This window comes from Haematobia irritans, chromosome 5, assembly GCF_050003625.1.
Source record: "Haematobia irritans isolate KBUSLIRL chromosome 5, ASM5000362v1, whole genome shotgun sequence".
Taxonomy (NCBI): domain Eukaryota; kingdom Metazoa; phylum Arthropoda; class Insecta; order Diptera; family Muscidae; genus Haematobia; species Haematobia irritans.
The window spans coordinates 152425528-152443732 of record NC_134401.1 but is presented as its reverse complement, the minus strand read 5'-3'; the positions used below and the strand labels follow the sequence as shown (position 1 = coordinate 152443732).

Here is an 18205-nt window from a genome sequence, read left to right as displayed (position 1 = left end):
ATAAAACCTTTGGGCTAAATGTTTCTTTCTATTCTCATAGGTTAACCTATGTACAGAGTATATGAAATAAATAACTTAATTAGACAATGAATTCCCAGTAATACAGACGTCAATCAAACAAAGTCTCTATGTAGTAACTCATAAATACTATTTGTGATTGCCTACTGGAATTCTTCAATACACCGATAGATACTGTAAATCAATCACTTTTCAATAATTGGATGGAATTACATTTTTGTTCTGAGCATATTGCCACTGGAAAATACAAGCGGATGTACTAACTTTCCAAACTTTAATCGGATTTCCATGAAAAATAGTAGTAGCTATTTTATTTATAAGGAAATGTCGTAAACATCCAATAAACGTTAAAATAAATAAATAACTTAATAGAAAAAGAAATGGAAAATAGTACTTTCAAAGTACGTCAGCAAAATGTAAATTAATCAGTTAAATAGAATATCATTTCAAACAATTTTGAAAAATGTCGACTGTTCCATATGTGATATTGATTTAAAGCAATCAATTTATTTGAATCTCATTCTTTTGGAAAAAAATAAAGCTTTCTAGGGAACGTACCGTAAACCATTCTGAAAGGTAGACAGGTCTCAAAATATGACAATTTTTGTGAGGCTCTTGCTACACTCATAAAAAGTGAACCCTCCAGGTCACTAAATTCAATTTGATTGTATTTTAGTTAATGGAGATTATTACAGTAATCCCTCGATTTACGTCGTGATTGGTTCCGGAATTTGACGACGTTAATCGAAACGACGTAAACCGAATTAAAAACTGCTCATACTTACTCCTAAGTCCATTTATGTATGTATGTGCATGTACATAATAAAACAAACTTCTAAAATAAAGGTAATTCGGTAATTCATTCATTCATTTCATTCAGAGCTCTCCACCAAAACTAATTTCAAATATCATCAACTTACACTCATATTCTTTTGTGAATGCTAATTCTCGTCTTACATTGGGCTACATGGCAAAAGTGAACATTTAGAGTTTTCCATTCCAGAGGTTTATATTGCAGATCATACCTATTTACCTTTTTCAATTCACATGAAAGTCACAGAGACCTCTAATTTTATTTTTTACGTGAGGCAATAAAAAGAATTGCAGTTGATTGAGCCGATGTGTGAGTGCTCGCATTCTAGCAGTGAAGAATAATCCGTCTTCGACGTTTGTTTTTCCTGATTTCTTAGAAGACAACTGGCAAACAAATGGTTGTGTACCACTCAGAATAGACCGTTCTGCGTTGTTCTAGTGGTACGATTGCGATGTGTCCAGTTTTTCGTTTGCTTGGAAGTGCTTTGTTCGCGAGCAACCTCCATACAATATGCTGTTGTTTACATTCGGGCTCATACACGAAAATCCATGGTTCATCACTTCTCACGATGTCATAGACGTTTCTCGAAGCGATCGTATTTTTGGAGCATTTCTCTACCAATCGAAACGAATATTTTTGAGCGATTGACAAATTACGGGGGATCCAACGTGAATAAATGTTTTTGACGGTCAAATGTACATGCAATTTTGAATGTATGCTGCTCCCAGTAATGTCTAAGATTGTCCCAAACTCACGATAGGTCTTGCATCATATCAGGCGCACAGCATCAACGGTTTCCGGAACAATTTCGGTAAAAATTTCAGAAAAAAATGTTACGATGTCATCATCGTTGATAGTTACTTTACTTATGGAAGGCGTTCCTGATAAAGTGGGCAAAAAAAATCGACGACGTAAATCGAATGGCGACGTAAATCGAAGTTTAATGGAACAAAAAATTTGACGACGTAAATCGAAACAACGTAAACCGAGACGACGTAAATCGAGGGATTACTGTATTCTTCGTTCTTCTTCGTCCAAATTAATTACTTTACTATTACAATTTTAATACGAACTTGTTGCACATTAAGATTAACGATTTGATTGATTATGAACCCCGCAAAGAAAAGCGTCGCCAAAAAAGTAGTGAAATGTTCTCGTGAATCTAGAATTGGTGCAGAAGCGATGAATTTAACATGGGCTTGTCATAGGACGGATGTCCACCATTTCAACAGCCGATGCACTGAATTTGCATTACTTTTTAACGTGTGATCCGAAATTAGTGTTTTCGAAAAAAATGTGATATTTTGCCACATAAATAGTTTTAAAGATATGATTTAGGATTTCTAATGCATTTTTTTTTTCAAAAATACGCAATTTTGCATTTTTTCGACAAAATTTAAATAATTTGTCCCATTTTATTAATTCTTACTCTTTTTTTAACCTATTTGAAACCAAAAAAGTTAAAATTACCCATTAAAAAATATGGGTAAAAAAGCGAGTTATAAAAGAATTTCCTGTGCAGTTAAAATAAGGAACATCATTGGGAAGACATTTTTGGTAGTATTTTTAAAGTAGCGTCTTTAGAAGAACTTCCAAATCTTCTATAGACATAAAATTTGACAAAATGTTCTATATAACTAAACTGTTGACAAAATTTTTTATAGACATAAAATTTGAAAAAAAAACTTTCTATATAACTGAACTGTTGACAAAATTTTTTATAGAAATAAAATGTTAACAAAATATTGTATAGAAATAAAATTTTGACAACATTTTCTATGAAAATTTGGACAAAATTTTCCAAAGAAATAAAATTTTGACAACATTTTCTGCAAAAATAAAATTTTGACAAAATTTTCTATGGAAATAAAATTTTGACAAAATTTTCTATGGAAATAAAATTTGGACAAAATTTTCTAAAGAAATAAAATTTTGACAAAATTTTCTGTAAAAATAAAATTTTCACAAAATTTTCTATGGAAATAAAATTTTGACAAAATTTTCTATGGAAATAAAAATTTGACAACATTTTCTGTAAAAATACAATTTTAACAAAATTTTCTATAGAAATACAATTTTGATAAAATTTTCTATGGAAATAAAATGTTGACAAAATTTTCTAAAGAAATACAATTTTGACAATATTTTCTATAAATATAAAAATTTGATAAAATTTTCTAAAGAAATACAATTTTGACAACATTTTCTGTAAAACTAAAATTTTGACAAAATTTTCTATCGAAATAAAAGCTACTCTTGTAGTTTAGTCAATGTATGGTTTTAAGCTGAAATAAAAAAACAACAACAATGCGAAATAAAATTTGGACAAAATTTTCTATGGAAATAAAATTTTGACATTTTCTGTAAAAATAAAATTTTGACAAAATTTTCTAAAGAAATAAAATTTTGACAAAAATTTCAGTAAAATAAAATTTTGACAAAATTTTCTATGGAAATAAAATTTTGACAAAATTTTTTGAAAAAATACAATTTTAACAAAATTTTCTATAGAAATACAATCTTGATAAAATTTTCTATGGAAATAAAATTTTGACAAAATTTTCTAAAGAAATAAAATTTTGACAAAATTTTCTACGGAAATAAAAATTTGACAAAATTTTCTATAGAAATAAAATTTGGACAAAATTTTCTGTAAAAATAAAATTTTGACAAAATTTTCTATGGAAATAAAATTTTGACAAAATTTTCTATGGAAATAAAAATTTGACAACATTTTGTATAGAAATACAATTTTGACAACATTTTCTATAAATATAAAAATTTGATAAAATTTTGTAAAGAAATACAATTTTGACAACATTTTCTGTAAAAATAAAATTTTGACAAAATTTTCTATAGAAATAAAATTTGGACAAAATTTTCTAAAGAAATAAAATTTTGACATTTTCTGTAAAAATAAAATTTTTCTATGGAAATAAAAATTTGACAACATTTTCTATAGAAATACAATTTTGACAACATTTTCTATAAATATAAAAATTTGACAACATTTGCTATAGAAATACAATTTTGAAAAAATTTTCTATAGAAATAAAATTTTAACAAAATTTTCTATGGAAATAAAATTTTGACAACAGTTTTTGTAAAAATAAAATTTTGACAACAGTTTTTGTAAATAAAATTTTTACAAAATTTTCTATGGAAATAAAATTTTGACAAAATTTTCTATAGAAATAAAATTTGGACAAAATTTTCTAAAGAAATAAAATGTTGACAGCATTTTTTGTAAAAATAAAATTTTGACAAAATTTTCTATACAAATAAAATTTTGACAAAATTTTCGATATAAATAAAAATTTTACAACATTTTCTGTAAAAATACAATTTTGACAAAATTTTCTATAGAATTAAAATTTTGGCAAAATTTTTTATAGAAATAAAATTTTAACAAAATTTTCTATAGAAATAAAATTTTCTAAAAAAATTAAATTTTGATAAAATTTTCTATAGAAATAAAATTTTGACAAAGATTTCTATAGAAATAAAATTTTGATAAATTTTTCTATAGAAATAAAATTTTGACAACATTTTCTATAGAAATAAAATTTTGACAAAATTTTCTATATAAATAAATTTTGACAAAATTTCTTATAGAAATAAAATGTTGACAACATTTTCTATAGAAATAAAATGTTGACAACATTTTCGATAGAAATAAGATGTTGACAAAATTTTGTATAGAAATAAAATTGTGTTTAAAAAAACGACTTGATATACATATTTTTTACACCGGAACATATGATGAATATACTTTTTTATCCGTGTAGAAATGGCAAAGTCAGAAATCTTTATGCAAATATTTTATAAATTGATAAAAAGAGTAAGTTTGTATCAATATCCTGTGTAGGTTTGTTCTTGTTTCCGTTTCGATTTCTCCTTTATAGTCGACATTCGTAAAGAATGAAAATGAAGTGCATATAATTTATGAACATCAAGACGACTATTGCTTAGTGATGCCAGAAGGCTCCAAATGTATTTGAACAAAATTCATTTCAAATGGAATAGACCAAAGAAACAATTAAATTAACTTTAAACTACATTTTTACCTAACCTAAATAGATTGAAGAAGATTGAAGATTTGCAAATAAAATCTCCTTACTATCTCTATATTTCATATTTCATTTTCTCAAATATTAAAATGCCTTCACTTTGCAACAAACTATGGAATTTCACTCCAACCTTGAAGTTAAGGAAAAGAATATTTCACGTCATTTGCATTTCTGGATAGTTCACAGTCCTTTGTTGTTTGTATGAAATGTAATATTAAAATACTCAGAAATGTTACAAGCAATAATAATAGAATGAAAAATATCACCAAAATATTTCCAATTAAATTTGATTGAAGCTTAAACACGTTGTTCGAGTCGAAAATTAATTAATGCAATTAATTCACCGATGAAAAATAGTCTTGGTTTGCAATTGAACTCGATCACACTATGACAGGGTGCTAACTATTATGCTACAATGGCACCTTTGTTGTCGATGAAAGCATTATCGCCATTAAAACAGAAAGCATAAGAAAATCTATTGAATTCTTTAAATTTTATTCAAGCTAATTTAAATATAAATAATTTAATTTGAAACTAATTTCCTTTACAGCCTCGCCAACTATACAAATATCAATTGGAAAATTTAACATTCTCATCGGTCTACAAGGTGGGCATACGTGCTCGTAACTCGAAAAATATGAAAGAAAGTGATCTCTTTTGGAAAACATTTCGGGCGCCATCTTGCGTCGAATGGCATAATTATAATTTCAGCATATGTGGTAAGTTTGAATATATTATATTGAAATGTACTACAATCATGAAATACTCCAATGTGTACCTACTACATTCTCATTGGACACGAAATCTCTACAAATCTCAAGTGTTTAGACAAAATATGAAGATTTAGATCAATTGCGGATTTAACAGCTGTTTCTCGTGGAGAATTTCGGCCAAAATCCTCGTTAGGAGGATTTTGTGCCTAGCATGAACGTAGCATAAGACAAATAATACAATTTCAATTGACACTTGTTATTATTAAAGGAAGATTGAATTTACGATGAAATTCTTTGAAAATAAAATATATAGAAACATTAATCGTATTATGGCATGATTTCTTCTTACGAGTACTTGTTTTCATCTTTCTCTATGACCGTGAATTTAATAGACAAGAAGTAGTTATCCACATCCAAACAAATTTGTTAGTACACTGTAAACAGTGTTGACCTAATATGAATGATTATGCAATCTAAATTTTTGTGATTTTGGATTTAAGCTACCAGCAGGGTATTTAGGAGAGTTAAGCACCCAATGATTCATTTAGATGAGTTGAGCTCCCAGCAGGATATTTAGAGGAGTTACGCTTCCAGTAGTGTATTAAGCGGCGTCAAGTTCACAGTAGGCTAATGAGAGGAGTTAAGCTTTCGTGGGTGACATAGAGGAGTTGAGCTCCCAGGAGGCAATTGAGAGGAGTTAAGTTCCCAATAGTGTATGTAGTGGAATTAAACTCCCAATAGAAACAATAAGAAAGGGTAACTACCGAGGTCTGGGTTGGTAGACTATTTGAGTTGGTGTATGACAGCTGTAGTATCAGGTCCTCGTCCTATTCCCTATCCTATTCAATCCATAAATAGATGATTTAAGCTCCAGCAGGGTAGAAGAGTTAAAATTTTATAAGAGTTAAGTTTCCAGTAGTATATTAAGCGGTTAGTTATGCTCACAGTAGGCTAATGAGAGGAGTTAAGAGTCCCGCGGGTGATAATGAGGAGTTAAGCTACCAGTAAAGTATTTAGTGGAGTTAAAATCCGATGAAGGGAGTTAAGTTTCCTGTGGGTGGTATAGAGGAGTTAAACTCCCAGGAGTGTATTAAGCTGAGCTAAGCATAGAGGAGGGTGACATAGAGGAATTCAGCACCCGATACTGTATTTAGCGGAGTGAAGCTCCCAGTAGGCTATTGAGAGGAGTTAAGTTCCCAATAGTGTTGTTAGACTATTTGAGTTAGTGTGTGGCAGCTGTACTATCAGGTCCTCGTCCTATTCCCTGTCCCATCCAATCCATAAATAGAGGATTTAAGCTCCCATCAGTGTATTTAGAAGAGTTAAGCTCCCAGTGACTCATTTAGATGAGTTGAGCTCCCAGCAGGATATTCTCAGGAGTTAAGCTCCCGGTAGTGTATTAAGCGCAGTTAAGTATACAGTAGGCTAATGAGAGGAGTAAAGCTTCCCATGGGTGATATAGAGTAGTTAGCTCCCAGTAGGCTATTGAGAGGAGGTAAGCACTCAGGTCCTCGTCCTATTCTCTATCCCATCCAATCCATGAATAGAGAATTAAGCTCCCAGAGAAGGTAAGCACTCAGGTCCTCGTCCTATTATCTATCCCATCCAATCCAAAAATAGAGGATTTAAGCTCCCAGGTATTAAGCTCCCAGTGATTCATTTAGAAGAGTTAAGCTCCCAGCAGGATATTTAGAGTAGTTGAGCTCACAGTAGTATAATGAGAGCAGTTAACCTTCCGTGGGAGTTAAACTCACAATAATGTATTTAGCGGAGTTAAACTTCAAGATGTTATTGAGGAGAGTTGAGCTTCCCGTGGGTTATATAGAGGAGTTAAACTCCCAGTAGTATTTTAAGCGAAGCTAAGCACTCCGTGGCTGACATAGAGGAGTTGAGCTCCCAGTAATTTATTTAGCGGAGTTAAGCTCCCAATAGGCTATTGAGAGGAGTTAAGTTCCCAATAGTGTATGTAGTTGAGCTAAACTCCCATAGAAACAATAAGAAAGTGTAACAACCGCGGTCTGGGTTGTTAGACTATTTGAGTTGGTGTGTGGCGACTGTAGTATCAGGTCCTCGTCCTATTCCCTGTCCTATCCAATCCATAAATAGAGGACTTAAGCTCCCAGCAGGGTATTTAGAAGAGTTAAGCTCCCAGTGATTCATTTAGATGAGTTGAGCTCCCAGCAGGATATTTAGAGGAGTTAAGCTTCCAGTAGTGTATTAAGCTGAGTCAAGCTCACAGTAATGAGAGGAGTTAAGCTTCCCGTGGGTGACATAGAGGAGTTGAGCTCCCAGTAGGCTATTGAGAAGAGTTAAGTTCCCAATAGTGTATGTATGTTAGTGGAGCTAAACTCCCATAGAAACAATAAGAAAGTGTAACTACCGCGGTCTGGGTTGTTAGACTATTTGAGTTGGTGTGTGGCGACTGTAGTATCAGGTCCTCGTCCTATTCCCTGTCCTATCCAATCCATAAATAGAGGACTTAAGCTCCCAGCAGGGTATTTAGAAGAGTTAAGTTCCCAGTGATTTATTTAGATGAGTTGAGCTTCCAGCAGAATATTTAGAGAAGTTAAGCTCCCAGTGGTGTATTAAGCGGAGTTAAGCTCACAGTAGGCTAATGAGAGGAGTTAAGCTCACAGTGGGCTAATGAGTGGAGTTAAGCTTTCCGTGGGTGATATTAAGCTCCCAGTAATGTATTTAGCGGGGTTAAACTCCCAGAGACTATTGAAGGGGGTTAAGCTTCCTGTGGCTGATATAGAGTAGTAGGAATTGGGCATTTAGCGGAGTTAAACGCCCTTTAGGCTATTGAGAGGAATTAAGTTCCCAATAATGTGATGTGGAGTTAAGCTTCCATACACTCAAAAAAAGTGAACTCTATATTTCACTAAAGCCAATTTAACTATATTTTAGTTCATACAATTATTATGTTTGGAGAAGGTTCCCTTTAACAGGTTGGCTGATAAGTCCCCGGTCTGACACATAGATGGCGTCGCTAGTATTAAATGCATATTATTTTTATATAGTACCAACCTTCAAATGATTCGTGTCAAAATTTGACGTCTGTAAGTCGATTAGTTTGTGAGATAGAGCGTCTTTTGTGAAGCAACTTTTGTTATTGTGAAAAAAATGGAAAAAAAGGAATTTCGTGTTTTGATAAAATACTGTTTTCTAAAGGGAAAAAATACGGTGGAAGCAAACACTTGGGTTGATAATGAGTTTCCGGACCCTGCCCCAGGGAAATCAACAATAATTGATTGGTATGCTAAATTCAAGCGTGGTGAAATGAGCACGGAGGACTGTGAACGCAGTGGACGCCCGAAAGAGGTTCTTACCGACGAAAACATCAAAAAAATCCACAAAATGATTTTGAATGACCGTAAAATGAAGTTAATCGAGATAGAAGAGGCCTTAAAGATATCAAAGGAACGTGTTGGTCATATCATTCATCAATATTTGGATATGCGGAAGCTCTGTGCAAAATGGATGCCGCGCGAGCTCACATTTGACCAGAAACAACAACGTGTTGATGATTTTGAGCGGTGTTTGCAGCTGTTAACTTGTAATACACCCGAGTTTTTCCGTCGATATGTGACAATGGATGAAACATGGCTCCATCACTACACTCCTGAGTCCAATCGACTGAGTCGGCTGAGTGGACAGCGACCGGTGAACCGTCTCCGAAGTGTGGAAAGACTCAAAAGTCCGCTGGCAAAGTAATGGCCTCTGTTTTTTGGGATGCGCATGGAATAATTTTTATCGATTATCTTGAGAAGGGAAAAACCATCAACAGTGACTATTATATGGCGTTATTGGAGCGTTTGAAGGTCGAAATCGCGGCAACACGGCCCCATATGAAGAAAAAAAAGTGTTGTTCCACCAAGACAACGCACCGTGCCACAAGTCATTGAGAGTGATGGCAAAAATTCATGAATTGGGCTTCGAATTGCTTCCCCACCCACCGTATTCTCCAGATCTGGCCCCCAACGACTTTTTCTTGTTCTCAGACCTCAAAAGGATGCTCGCAGGGAAAAAATTTGGCTGCAATGAAGAGGTGATCGCCGAAACTGAGGCCTATTTTGAGGCAAAACCGAAGGAGTACTACCAAAATGGTATCAAAAAATTGGAAGGTCGTTGTAATTAGAGGTGTGCACGTGACACGAAATTGTCGTGACTCACGAACATTTTCGTGATTCGTGCGTGAGTCGTGAGTCACGCTCATGGCAACGGCGTGAGTGTGCGTGAGCGTGATTAACATACCAAAATGTCGTGCGTGAGCGTGAGTCACGAAAATATTATCTTCGTGAGTGTCCGTGAGTAAAGATTTACGCTCACGAAAATAATCCCGCTCACCAACATAAAACGCTTAAGACTTAAATTCATTTACAATTTTAGTGACACCTGGGATGTTAAGAGTGTAATAACGCTCTCGATTTTAATAATGCTCATGTTTTCAGACACGTCGCTAAGGTAAATTACTCAAAAAATTGTTCGTGAGTCACGACATTTTTCGTGAGTCACGACATTTTTCGTGAGTCACGACATTTTCGTGCGTGAGTGTGCGTGAGTACACATTTTCTTTTCGTGAGTGTGCGTGAGCGTGAGTCCCACCAAACACTATCGTGCGTGAGTGTGCGTGAGTAAGATTTTTCCGTCGTGAGTGTGCGTGAGCGTTAGTAAAATACTAGAGGTGTGCACGTGAGTAGTATTTTACTCACGCTCACGCACACTCACGACGGAAAAATCTTACTCACGCACACTCACGCACGATAGTGTTTGGTGGGACTCACGCTCACGCACACTCACGAAAAGAAAATGTGTACTCACGCACACTCACGCACGAAAATGTCGTGACTCACGAAAAATGTCGTGACTCACGAAAAATGTCGTGACTCACGAACAATTTTTTGAGTAATTTACCTTAGCGACGTGTCTGAAAACATGAGCATTATTAAAATCGAGAGCGTTATTACACTCTTAACATCCCAGGTGTCACTAAAATTGTAAATGAATTTAAGTCTTAAGCGTTTTATGTTGGTGAGCGGGATTATTTTCGTGAGCGTAAATCTTTACTCACGGACACTCACGAAGATAATATTTTCGTGACTCACGCTCACGCACGACATTTTGGTATGTTAATCACGCTCACGCACACTCACGCCGTTGCCATGAGCGTGACTCACGACTCACGCACGAATCACGAAAATGTTCGTGAGTCACGACAATTTCGTGTCACGTGCACACCTCTATAAAATACTACTCACGTGCACACCTCTAGTTGTAATCGTTGTATCGCTCTTGAAGGGAACTATGTTGAATAATAAAAACGAATTTTGACAAACAAAATGTATGTAAATTTAAATTTTATGTAAATTATACACAAATTAAGCATGAAGATTTACTAAATTCGTATAAAGACGTTCTTGCAATTTTGAACTCCATTTTTTCCTTCAAACTACAAAATTTTCTTTAACAAGTGAAAAAAATTATTTATGTCTAATAAATTTTCTTGAATTTCTCGAAAAATATTTTCTTATTTTTGTGATATCGGCGTGATGCCAGCGCTTGTAATACTGTTTAAAATTTTCTAAAATTAATCAATAGTTTTCTTCTTGGTGGGTTCGCCGTTTTTTCAGTGTAGTAGCGATAGGAAAGTGCAGTTAACATACTACGGTCTGGATTGGTAGACCATTAGACTATTTGTCATGAATTCGGCATAATTTGCTCTTTAAGAAAATACTATATAACAAAATAAAACTTCGATTGTCTAAAATTTCGTTTAGGAAGAAAATATTTTTTCTTCCAAAATAGCTTCTACAAAATGTCTTTAATGAAGACGCATCTTTAGCTCCGAATCAATGCCAAACTCCTCAATAGAAGGTCAAAGTCTTTGGATACAAGAACATATTTTTTTTCACGTATTCACAAATCTTGTTTTCGTTTAATACTGGATACCAAAGCCGTGACGGACTAAACCAAAATAGAGACTAATTTTGGCTCGTGCTTAAAACAATCACAGAAAACATGTGAAATCTTACATTTTTAATGTAGGAGGTACTAAAATAGTAATAAATATTTACTGATGTGCTTATTTATGGCACTTTAGAACTTTTAAATTCATGTTATCATAGACCAAGGAAGGTATAGACAACGAAAGTGAATTCACAGCGCTGTAGTTTGTCTGCACACCGTAGATGGCTATTTTTCGTCTGCAAATGAGTGATTTTTTAATTTGGCTTTATTTGTGTTTTCTTTCCTTTGTTTTTTTGAGGAAACACCAAATACTGAAAAAGCATATAAAATTCTATCCATCCACACCTTTTTCGTAATACAAATAGGCTGATCTGTACGGTAATTCTCGTTTTCCAAAAAGAAATTGAGTCACTTGACTGCGCAATTGAGTGGAATGACTGTGCACTGCAAATAAACAAAACCATGGTGAATTATCAAGGTATGTCTCTATTTTAATTGGTCTATGATGTTATTCGATAATCTAATCACAATAAATTGCTATTGTGAATCGAGAAAAAGTTACTTTATCAAAATGCAATCTGGCAACATCGATGCGATTTGCACTGATGAGATGTACTGGATAGAAAATCAATGCAACGATGTTCTTGATAGCTCAAACATCGAGTTCTCGAAGAAAACAGGCCTAATATAACACCATACCATACCGATTGACATTTTTCTATGACTGTATCAGAAAATCTTGTAGTTAAAAAACAATCCACTACAATATTCTGTAATGATAAAAGAAAGTGAATTAAATTTTATTTTACCAGAGTCATTGGGGGTTTACTTTAACTATGCTGTGCTTTTATTTCATTACGTTCTTTGACAGACTTCTATACACACCACAGTTAAAAAAAATTGTGATGGGAAATAAAGCACAGTGGGGGATAATTTTTTATGAGGGTACTCTATTTTTTAATTTCCTTGTATTGCGTTGCAATTCCGATCTAAACCACCACACAATATTGTTAATCTTGAAAACTAGAAATGTATGACCACCAATGTGTCTGTCTACTTTAATTACATCGGGGCCATTAAATAGATCCAGCAAAAACTCTCATTACCAAATAACCTTGAAGAACCTTGTTTATTTTTGCAAGGACATGTCCTATGAGGAAAGTACTTCTCTAAAGCATTACAAAGAGCTAAATTGTGGACGCGACATGAGCAAAAAATTTGATTCGGAGAAATAACAGGTTGGCTGATAAGTCCCCGGTCTAACAAAGAGAAACACATTTTTGTTGTTGTCAAAATTCGTTTTTATTATTCAACATAGTTCCCTTCAAGAACGATACAACGATTATAACGACTTCCGATTTTTTGATACCATTTTGATAGTACTCCTTCGGTTTTACCTCAAAATAGGCCTCAGTTTCGGCGATCACCTCTTCATTGTAGCCAAATTTTTCCCTGCGAGCATCCTTTTGAGGTCTGAGAACAAGAAAAAGGCGCTGGGGCCAGATCTGGAGAATACGGTGGGTGGGGAAGCAATTCGAAGCCAAATTCATGAATTTTTGCCATCGTTCTCAATGACTTGTGGCACGGTGCGTTGTCTTGGTGGAACAACACTTTTTTCTTCTTTATATGGGGCCGTTTTGCCGCGATTTCGACCTTCAAACGCTCCAATAACGCCATATAATAGTCACTGTTGATGGTTTTTCCCTTCTCAAGATAATCGATAAAAATTATTCAATGCGCATGCCAAAAACAGAGGCCATTACTTTGCGGACTTTTGAGTCTTTCCACGCTTCGGAGACGGTTCACCGGTCGCTGTCCACTCAGCCGACTGTCGATTGGACTCAGGAGTGTAGTGATGGAGCCATGTTTCATCCATTGTCACATATCGACGAAAAAACTCGGGGTGTATTACGAGTTAACAGCTGCAAACACCGCTCAGAATCATCAACACGTTGTTGTTTTTGGTCAAATGTGAGCTCGCTCGGTACCCATTTTGCACAGAGCTTCCGCATATCCAAATATTGATGAATGATATGACCAATACGTTCCTTTGATATCTTTATGGCCTCTGCTACCTCGATCAAATTTATTTTACGGTCATTCAAAATCATTTTGTGGATTTTTTGATGTTTTCATCGGTAACCACCTCTTTCGGGCGTCCACTGCGTTCACCGTCCTCTGTGCTCATTTCACCACGCTTGAATTTTGCATACCAATAAATTATTGTTGATTTCCCCTGGGGCAGAGTCCGGAAACTCATTATCAAGCCAAGTTTTTGCTTCCACCGTATTTTTTCCCTTCAGAAAACAGTATTTTATCAAAACACGAAATTCCTTTTTTACCATTTTTTTCACAATAACAAAAGTTGCTTCACAAAAGACGCTCTATCTCATAAACTAATTGACTTACAGACGTCACATTTTGACACGAATCATTTGAAGGTTGGTACTATATAAAAATAATATGCATTTAATACTAGCGACTCCATCTATGTGTCAGACCGGGGACTTATCAGCCAACCTGTTATCACGATTTTTTAAAATGCTACCAGTATTATTATAACGATTTATGTTGCAATACATAAATGGTTTGTTTACCCTGCGTATATTGTTTACAGAATTATTCTATAATTCAATTTAGTAATAAATTTTTAATGTTTTCTTTTTTGATTTTCAGCACCAGAAGCTCCACAAAATTTAAAGGTTGATCAAATCATTCTGGAGCGGAATTTATATGCGCTCAATGTCAGTTGGGATGCACCCACATATCTTCCCGATAATTATACATTATTTACAACGGATCTCTCACCATCGGGTAAAAGGAAATATTTCAATATTTCAAAGGTAAGATTTTTAATTTTTCAAAATGAATTAAAATTTATCGTATTAATTTTGACTAAAAAATTGACAAGAGTAATAATGAAAGAGTATTTGTAAAAATTCTACCTACTGTTCTTTCTTTTTACCGTAGGATATACACAATTTTTACATAGACCGCATTGTAATTTACGGAGTATGGTTTGAAGTGGGCTTGATAGCAACATCAATGGGTGGAAGTACAACGACTCGGGTAACTGAAGTAACAAAAACAGTTGTCGACATTCCAGGTGAGTGAGCTGAGAAAATAATTCCTGTCACAAAAATTTCCAGTTAAATAATTTCTAGTTATTAAAATAACTGAAAAGACAATCTTTGATAGATAGGGGTGTAAAAAGTGAAACCTAAGAATATATTAACAAAGTTCGTGTACCAATTGTGACAACTATCACAATGGCAGTTGTCACAATTGGTATAATTTCTACCTAAAATGGTTGTTATTACAAAATATTCCAATCCTCCAATGAAGAGGTAATCTTCTATAATACCTATTTTTGACGAATTACAAATCAGAGAAATGGAGATGATATAGATTATTATGTGCGTGAAGATAAATTGTAAATAACAATTTAAGCGTTAGTTACTGAGTTGCAATATCCTAATTCACTGTGATTCTAAATTTAAGCTGTGTTTTGTTTTAATTTTTATTTTAATTTTATATTCAAATTGTCCATTCAAAATTTATGTTTAAATCTGTGATACAATATTAGTATTTAAATGTAAATTTTGAGAAAATAATTTTGTAAGTTGAAATGTTTAGTAATTGTTTAATTAAAAAAGTGTAATCGATCATTTTTTTTTATTTTGCAAATAGACGAAATCCCACACAACAAGTATTGACGAAACGTTAGGATAAAAATGTACATCAATGAATCTAGATCCAATTAGCTAAATAAAACATAAAAGAAACAGAAACTATTGACCAAGCAAACAATTAAACATAACTAAAGCAGAAACCAGACAGATTTAGCCGCGCACCTAATGGGTTAATCGAGTTATCGACCATAAAATGGCTTTTGACCAGTAATCAATTAACTATGTCGAAAAATGTGGTACCGTTAAAAAGGCAAAAAAGCGCACTTTCAGTAGTAGAAGAGGTCACATAGAACAAACACATAACAGGTTGGCTGATAAGTCCCCGGTCTAACCAAGAAAAATACATATTTTTGTCAAAATTCGTTTTTATTATTCAACATAGTTCCCTTCAAGAGCGATACAACGATTATAACGACTTTCCAATTTTTTGATACCATTTTGGTAGTACTCCTTCGGTTTTGCCTCAAAATAGGCCTCAGTTTCGGTGATCACCTCTTCATTGCAGCCAAATTTTTTCCCTGCGAGCATCCTTTTGAGGTCTGAGAACAGGAAAAAGTCGCTGGGGCCAGATCTGGAGAATACGGAGGGTGGGGAAGCAATTCGAAGCCCAATTCATGAATTTTTGCCATCGTTATCAATGACTTGTGGCACGGTGCGTTGTCTTGGTGGAACAACACTTTTTTAAACCCACCACCATAGAATGGTGACGGGGTATAATAAGTTTGTCATTCCGTTTGTAACACATCGAAATATTGATTTCCGACTATATATGTATATATATTCTTGATCAGGGAGAAATTCTAAGACGATATAACGATGTCCGTCTGTCCGTCTGTCTGTCTGGCTGTCTGTCTGGCTGTCTGTCTGTTGTAATCACGCTACAGTCTTCAATAATGAAGCAATCGTGCTGAAATTTTGCACAAACTCGTCTTTTGTCTGCAGGCAGGTCAAGTTCGAAGATGGGCTATATCGGTCCAGGTTTTGATATAGTCCCCATATAAACCGACCTCCCGATTTGGGGTCTTGGGCTTATAGAAATCGTAGTTTTTATCCAATTTGCCTGAAATTTGAAATCTAGAGGTATTTTATGACCATAAAGAGGTGTGCCAAAAATGGTGAGTATCGGTCCATGTTTTGGTATACCCCCCATATAGACCGATCTCCCGATTTTACTTCGTGGGCTTATAGAAACCGCAGTTTTTATTCAATTTACCTGAAATTGGAAATCTAGAGGTATTGTAGGACCACAAATACGTGTGCCAAAAATTGTGAGTATCGGTCCATGTTTTGGTATGGTCCTCATATAAAACGACCTCCCGATTTGGGGTCTTGGGCTTATAGAAACCGTAGTTTTTATCCAATTTGTCTGAAATTGGAAATCTAGAGGTGTTTTGGAACCATAAAGAGGTGTGCCGAAAATGGTGAGTATCGGTCCATATTTTGGTATAGCCCACATATAGACCGATTTCCCGATTTTACTTCTTGGGCTTCTAGAATCCGAAGTTTTTATCCTATTTGCCTCAAATTGGAAATCTAGAGGTATTTTCGGGTCATAAAGAGGTGTGCCGAAAACGGTGAGTATCGGTCCATATTTTAGTATAGCCCCCATAAGAACGATCTCCCGATTTAACTCCTTGGGTTTCTAGAAACCGTAGTTTTTATCTGATTTGCCTGAAATTGTAAATATTCTAGTATTTTAGGCTCACAAAAACGTGTATCGGATTAATCCATTTGGTAATGCCTCCATATAGACCGACTTCACTTCTTAAGGGTGTAGAAGGCGCACTGATCTTGAAAATTGCTTGAAAGTCAATGTTAAATTTCCAGATTTTACTTCTACAGATTTAAGATTTCAAATCAATAACGTCTTGATTTATAATTTTCTTGCACACTTATAAGAGATGTTAATGATTCCTCTAAAACTCAAACAAAAATGGTTCTTATAAATCCAGAATCTGATATAGTCCTCATAGGTGAAATCTTTAAATTTATCTTCGGGAAGTGTCCCCAAGTCCTCAAGCCCTCCTGAAATTTCAAAGGAAACCCTAATATTTGGTTCATGGTGGTGGGTATTTAAGATTCGGCCCGGCCGAACTTACTGCTGTATATACTTGTTCTTCTTCATATGGGGCCGTTTTGCCGCGATTTCGACCTTCAAACGCTCCAATAATAGTCACAGTTGATGGTTTTTCCCTTCTTAAAATAATCGATAAAAATGCGCATCCCAAAAAACTGAGGCCATTACTTTGCCAGCGGACTTTTGAGTCTTTCCCCGCTTCGGAGACGGTTCACCGGTCGCTGTCCACTCAGCCGTCTGTCGATTGGACAGTCTCGGGTTATTACAAGTAAACAGCTGCAAACACCGCTCAGAATCACCAACACGTTGTTGTTTTTGGTCAAATGTGAGCTCGCACGGCACCCATTGTGCACAGAGCTTCCGCATATCCAAATATTGATGAATGATATGACCAACACGTTCCTTTGATATCTTTAAGGCCTCTGCTATCTCGATTAACTTCATTTTGCGGTCATTCAAAATTATTTTGTGGATTTTTTTGATGTTTTCGTCGGTAACCACCTCTTTCGGGCGTCCACTGCGTTCACCGTCCTCCGTGCTCATTTCACCACGCTTGAATTTTGCATACCAATCAATTATTGTTGATTTCCCTGGGGCAGAGTCCGGAAACTCATTATCAAGCCAAGTTTTTGCTTCCACCGTATTTTTTCCCTTCAGAAAACAGTATTTTATCAAAACACAAAAATCCTTTTTTTTCATTTTCATTAATACTAGCGACGCCATCTATGTATCAGACCGGGGACTTATCAGCCAACCTGTTATGGTAGAATAATCTTGATGAATTTGGGATCAATTTCATCACAGCTAACCGAGTTGGATTTAATTGACATACAGCTGTTGTAAACTTCAACTTG

The 18205-nt window shown here is 34.6% G+C and overlaps 1 protein-coding gene across 2 annotated transcripts in view; it reads left to right on the top strand.

The window, feature by feature from the left end:
- Positions 1-18205, top strand: part of tor (tyrosine protein kinase receptor torso) — a 91683-nt gene that overhangs the window by 40262 nt on the left and 33216 nt on the right. For both annotated transcript variants that reach the window (XM_075311121.1, XM_075311120.1), the window contains exons 6-8: positions 5453-5621; positions 14259-14425; positions 14553-14688. In XM_075311121.1, the coding sequence (XP_075167236.1) occupies positions 5453-5621; positions 14259-14425; positions 14553-14688 (472 nt within the window). The remainder of the gene's footprint in view (positions 1-5452; positions 5622-14258; positions 14426-14552; positions 14689-18205) is intronic.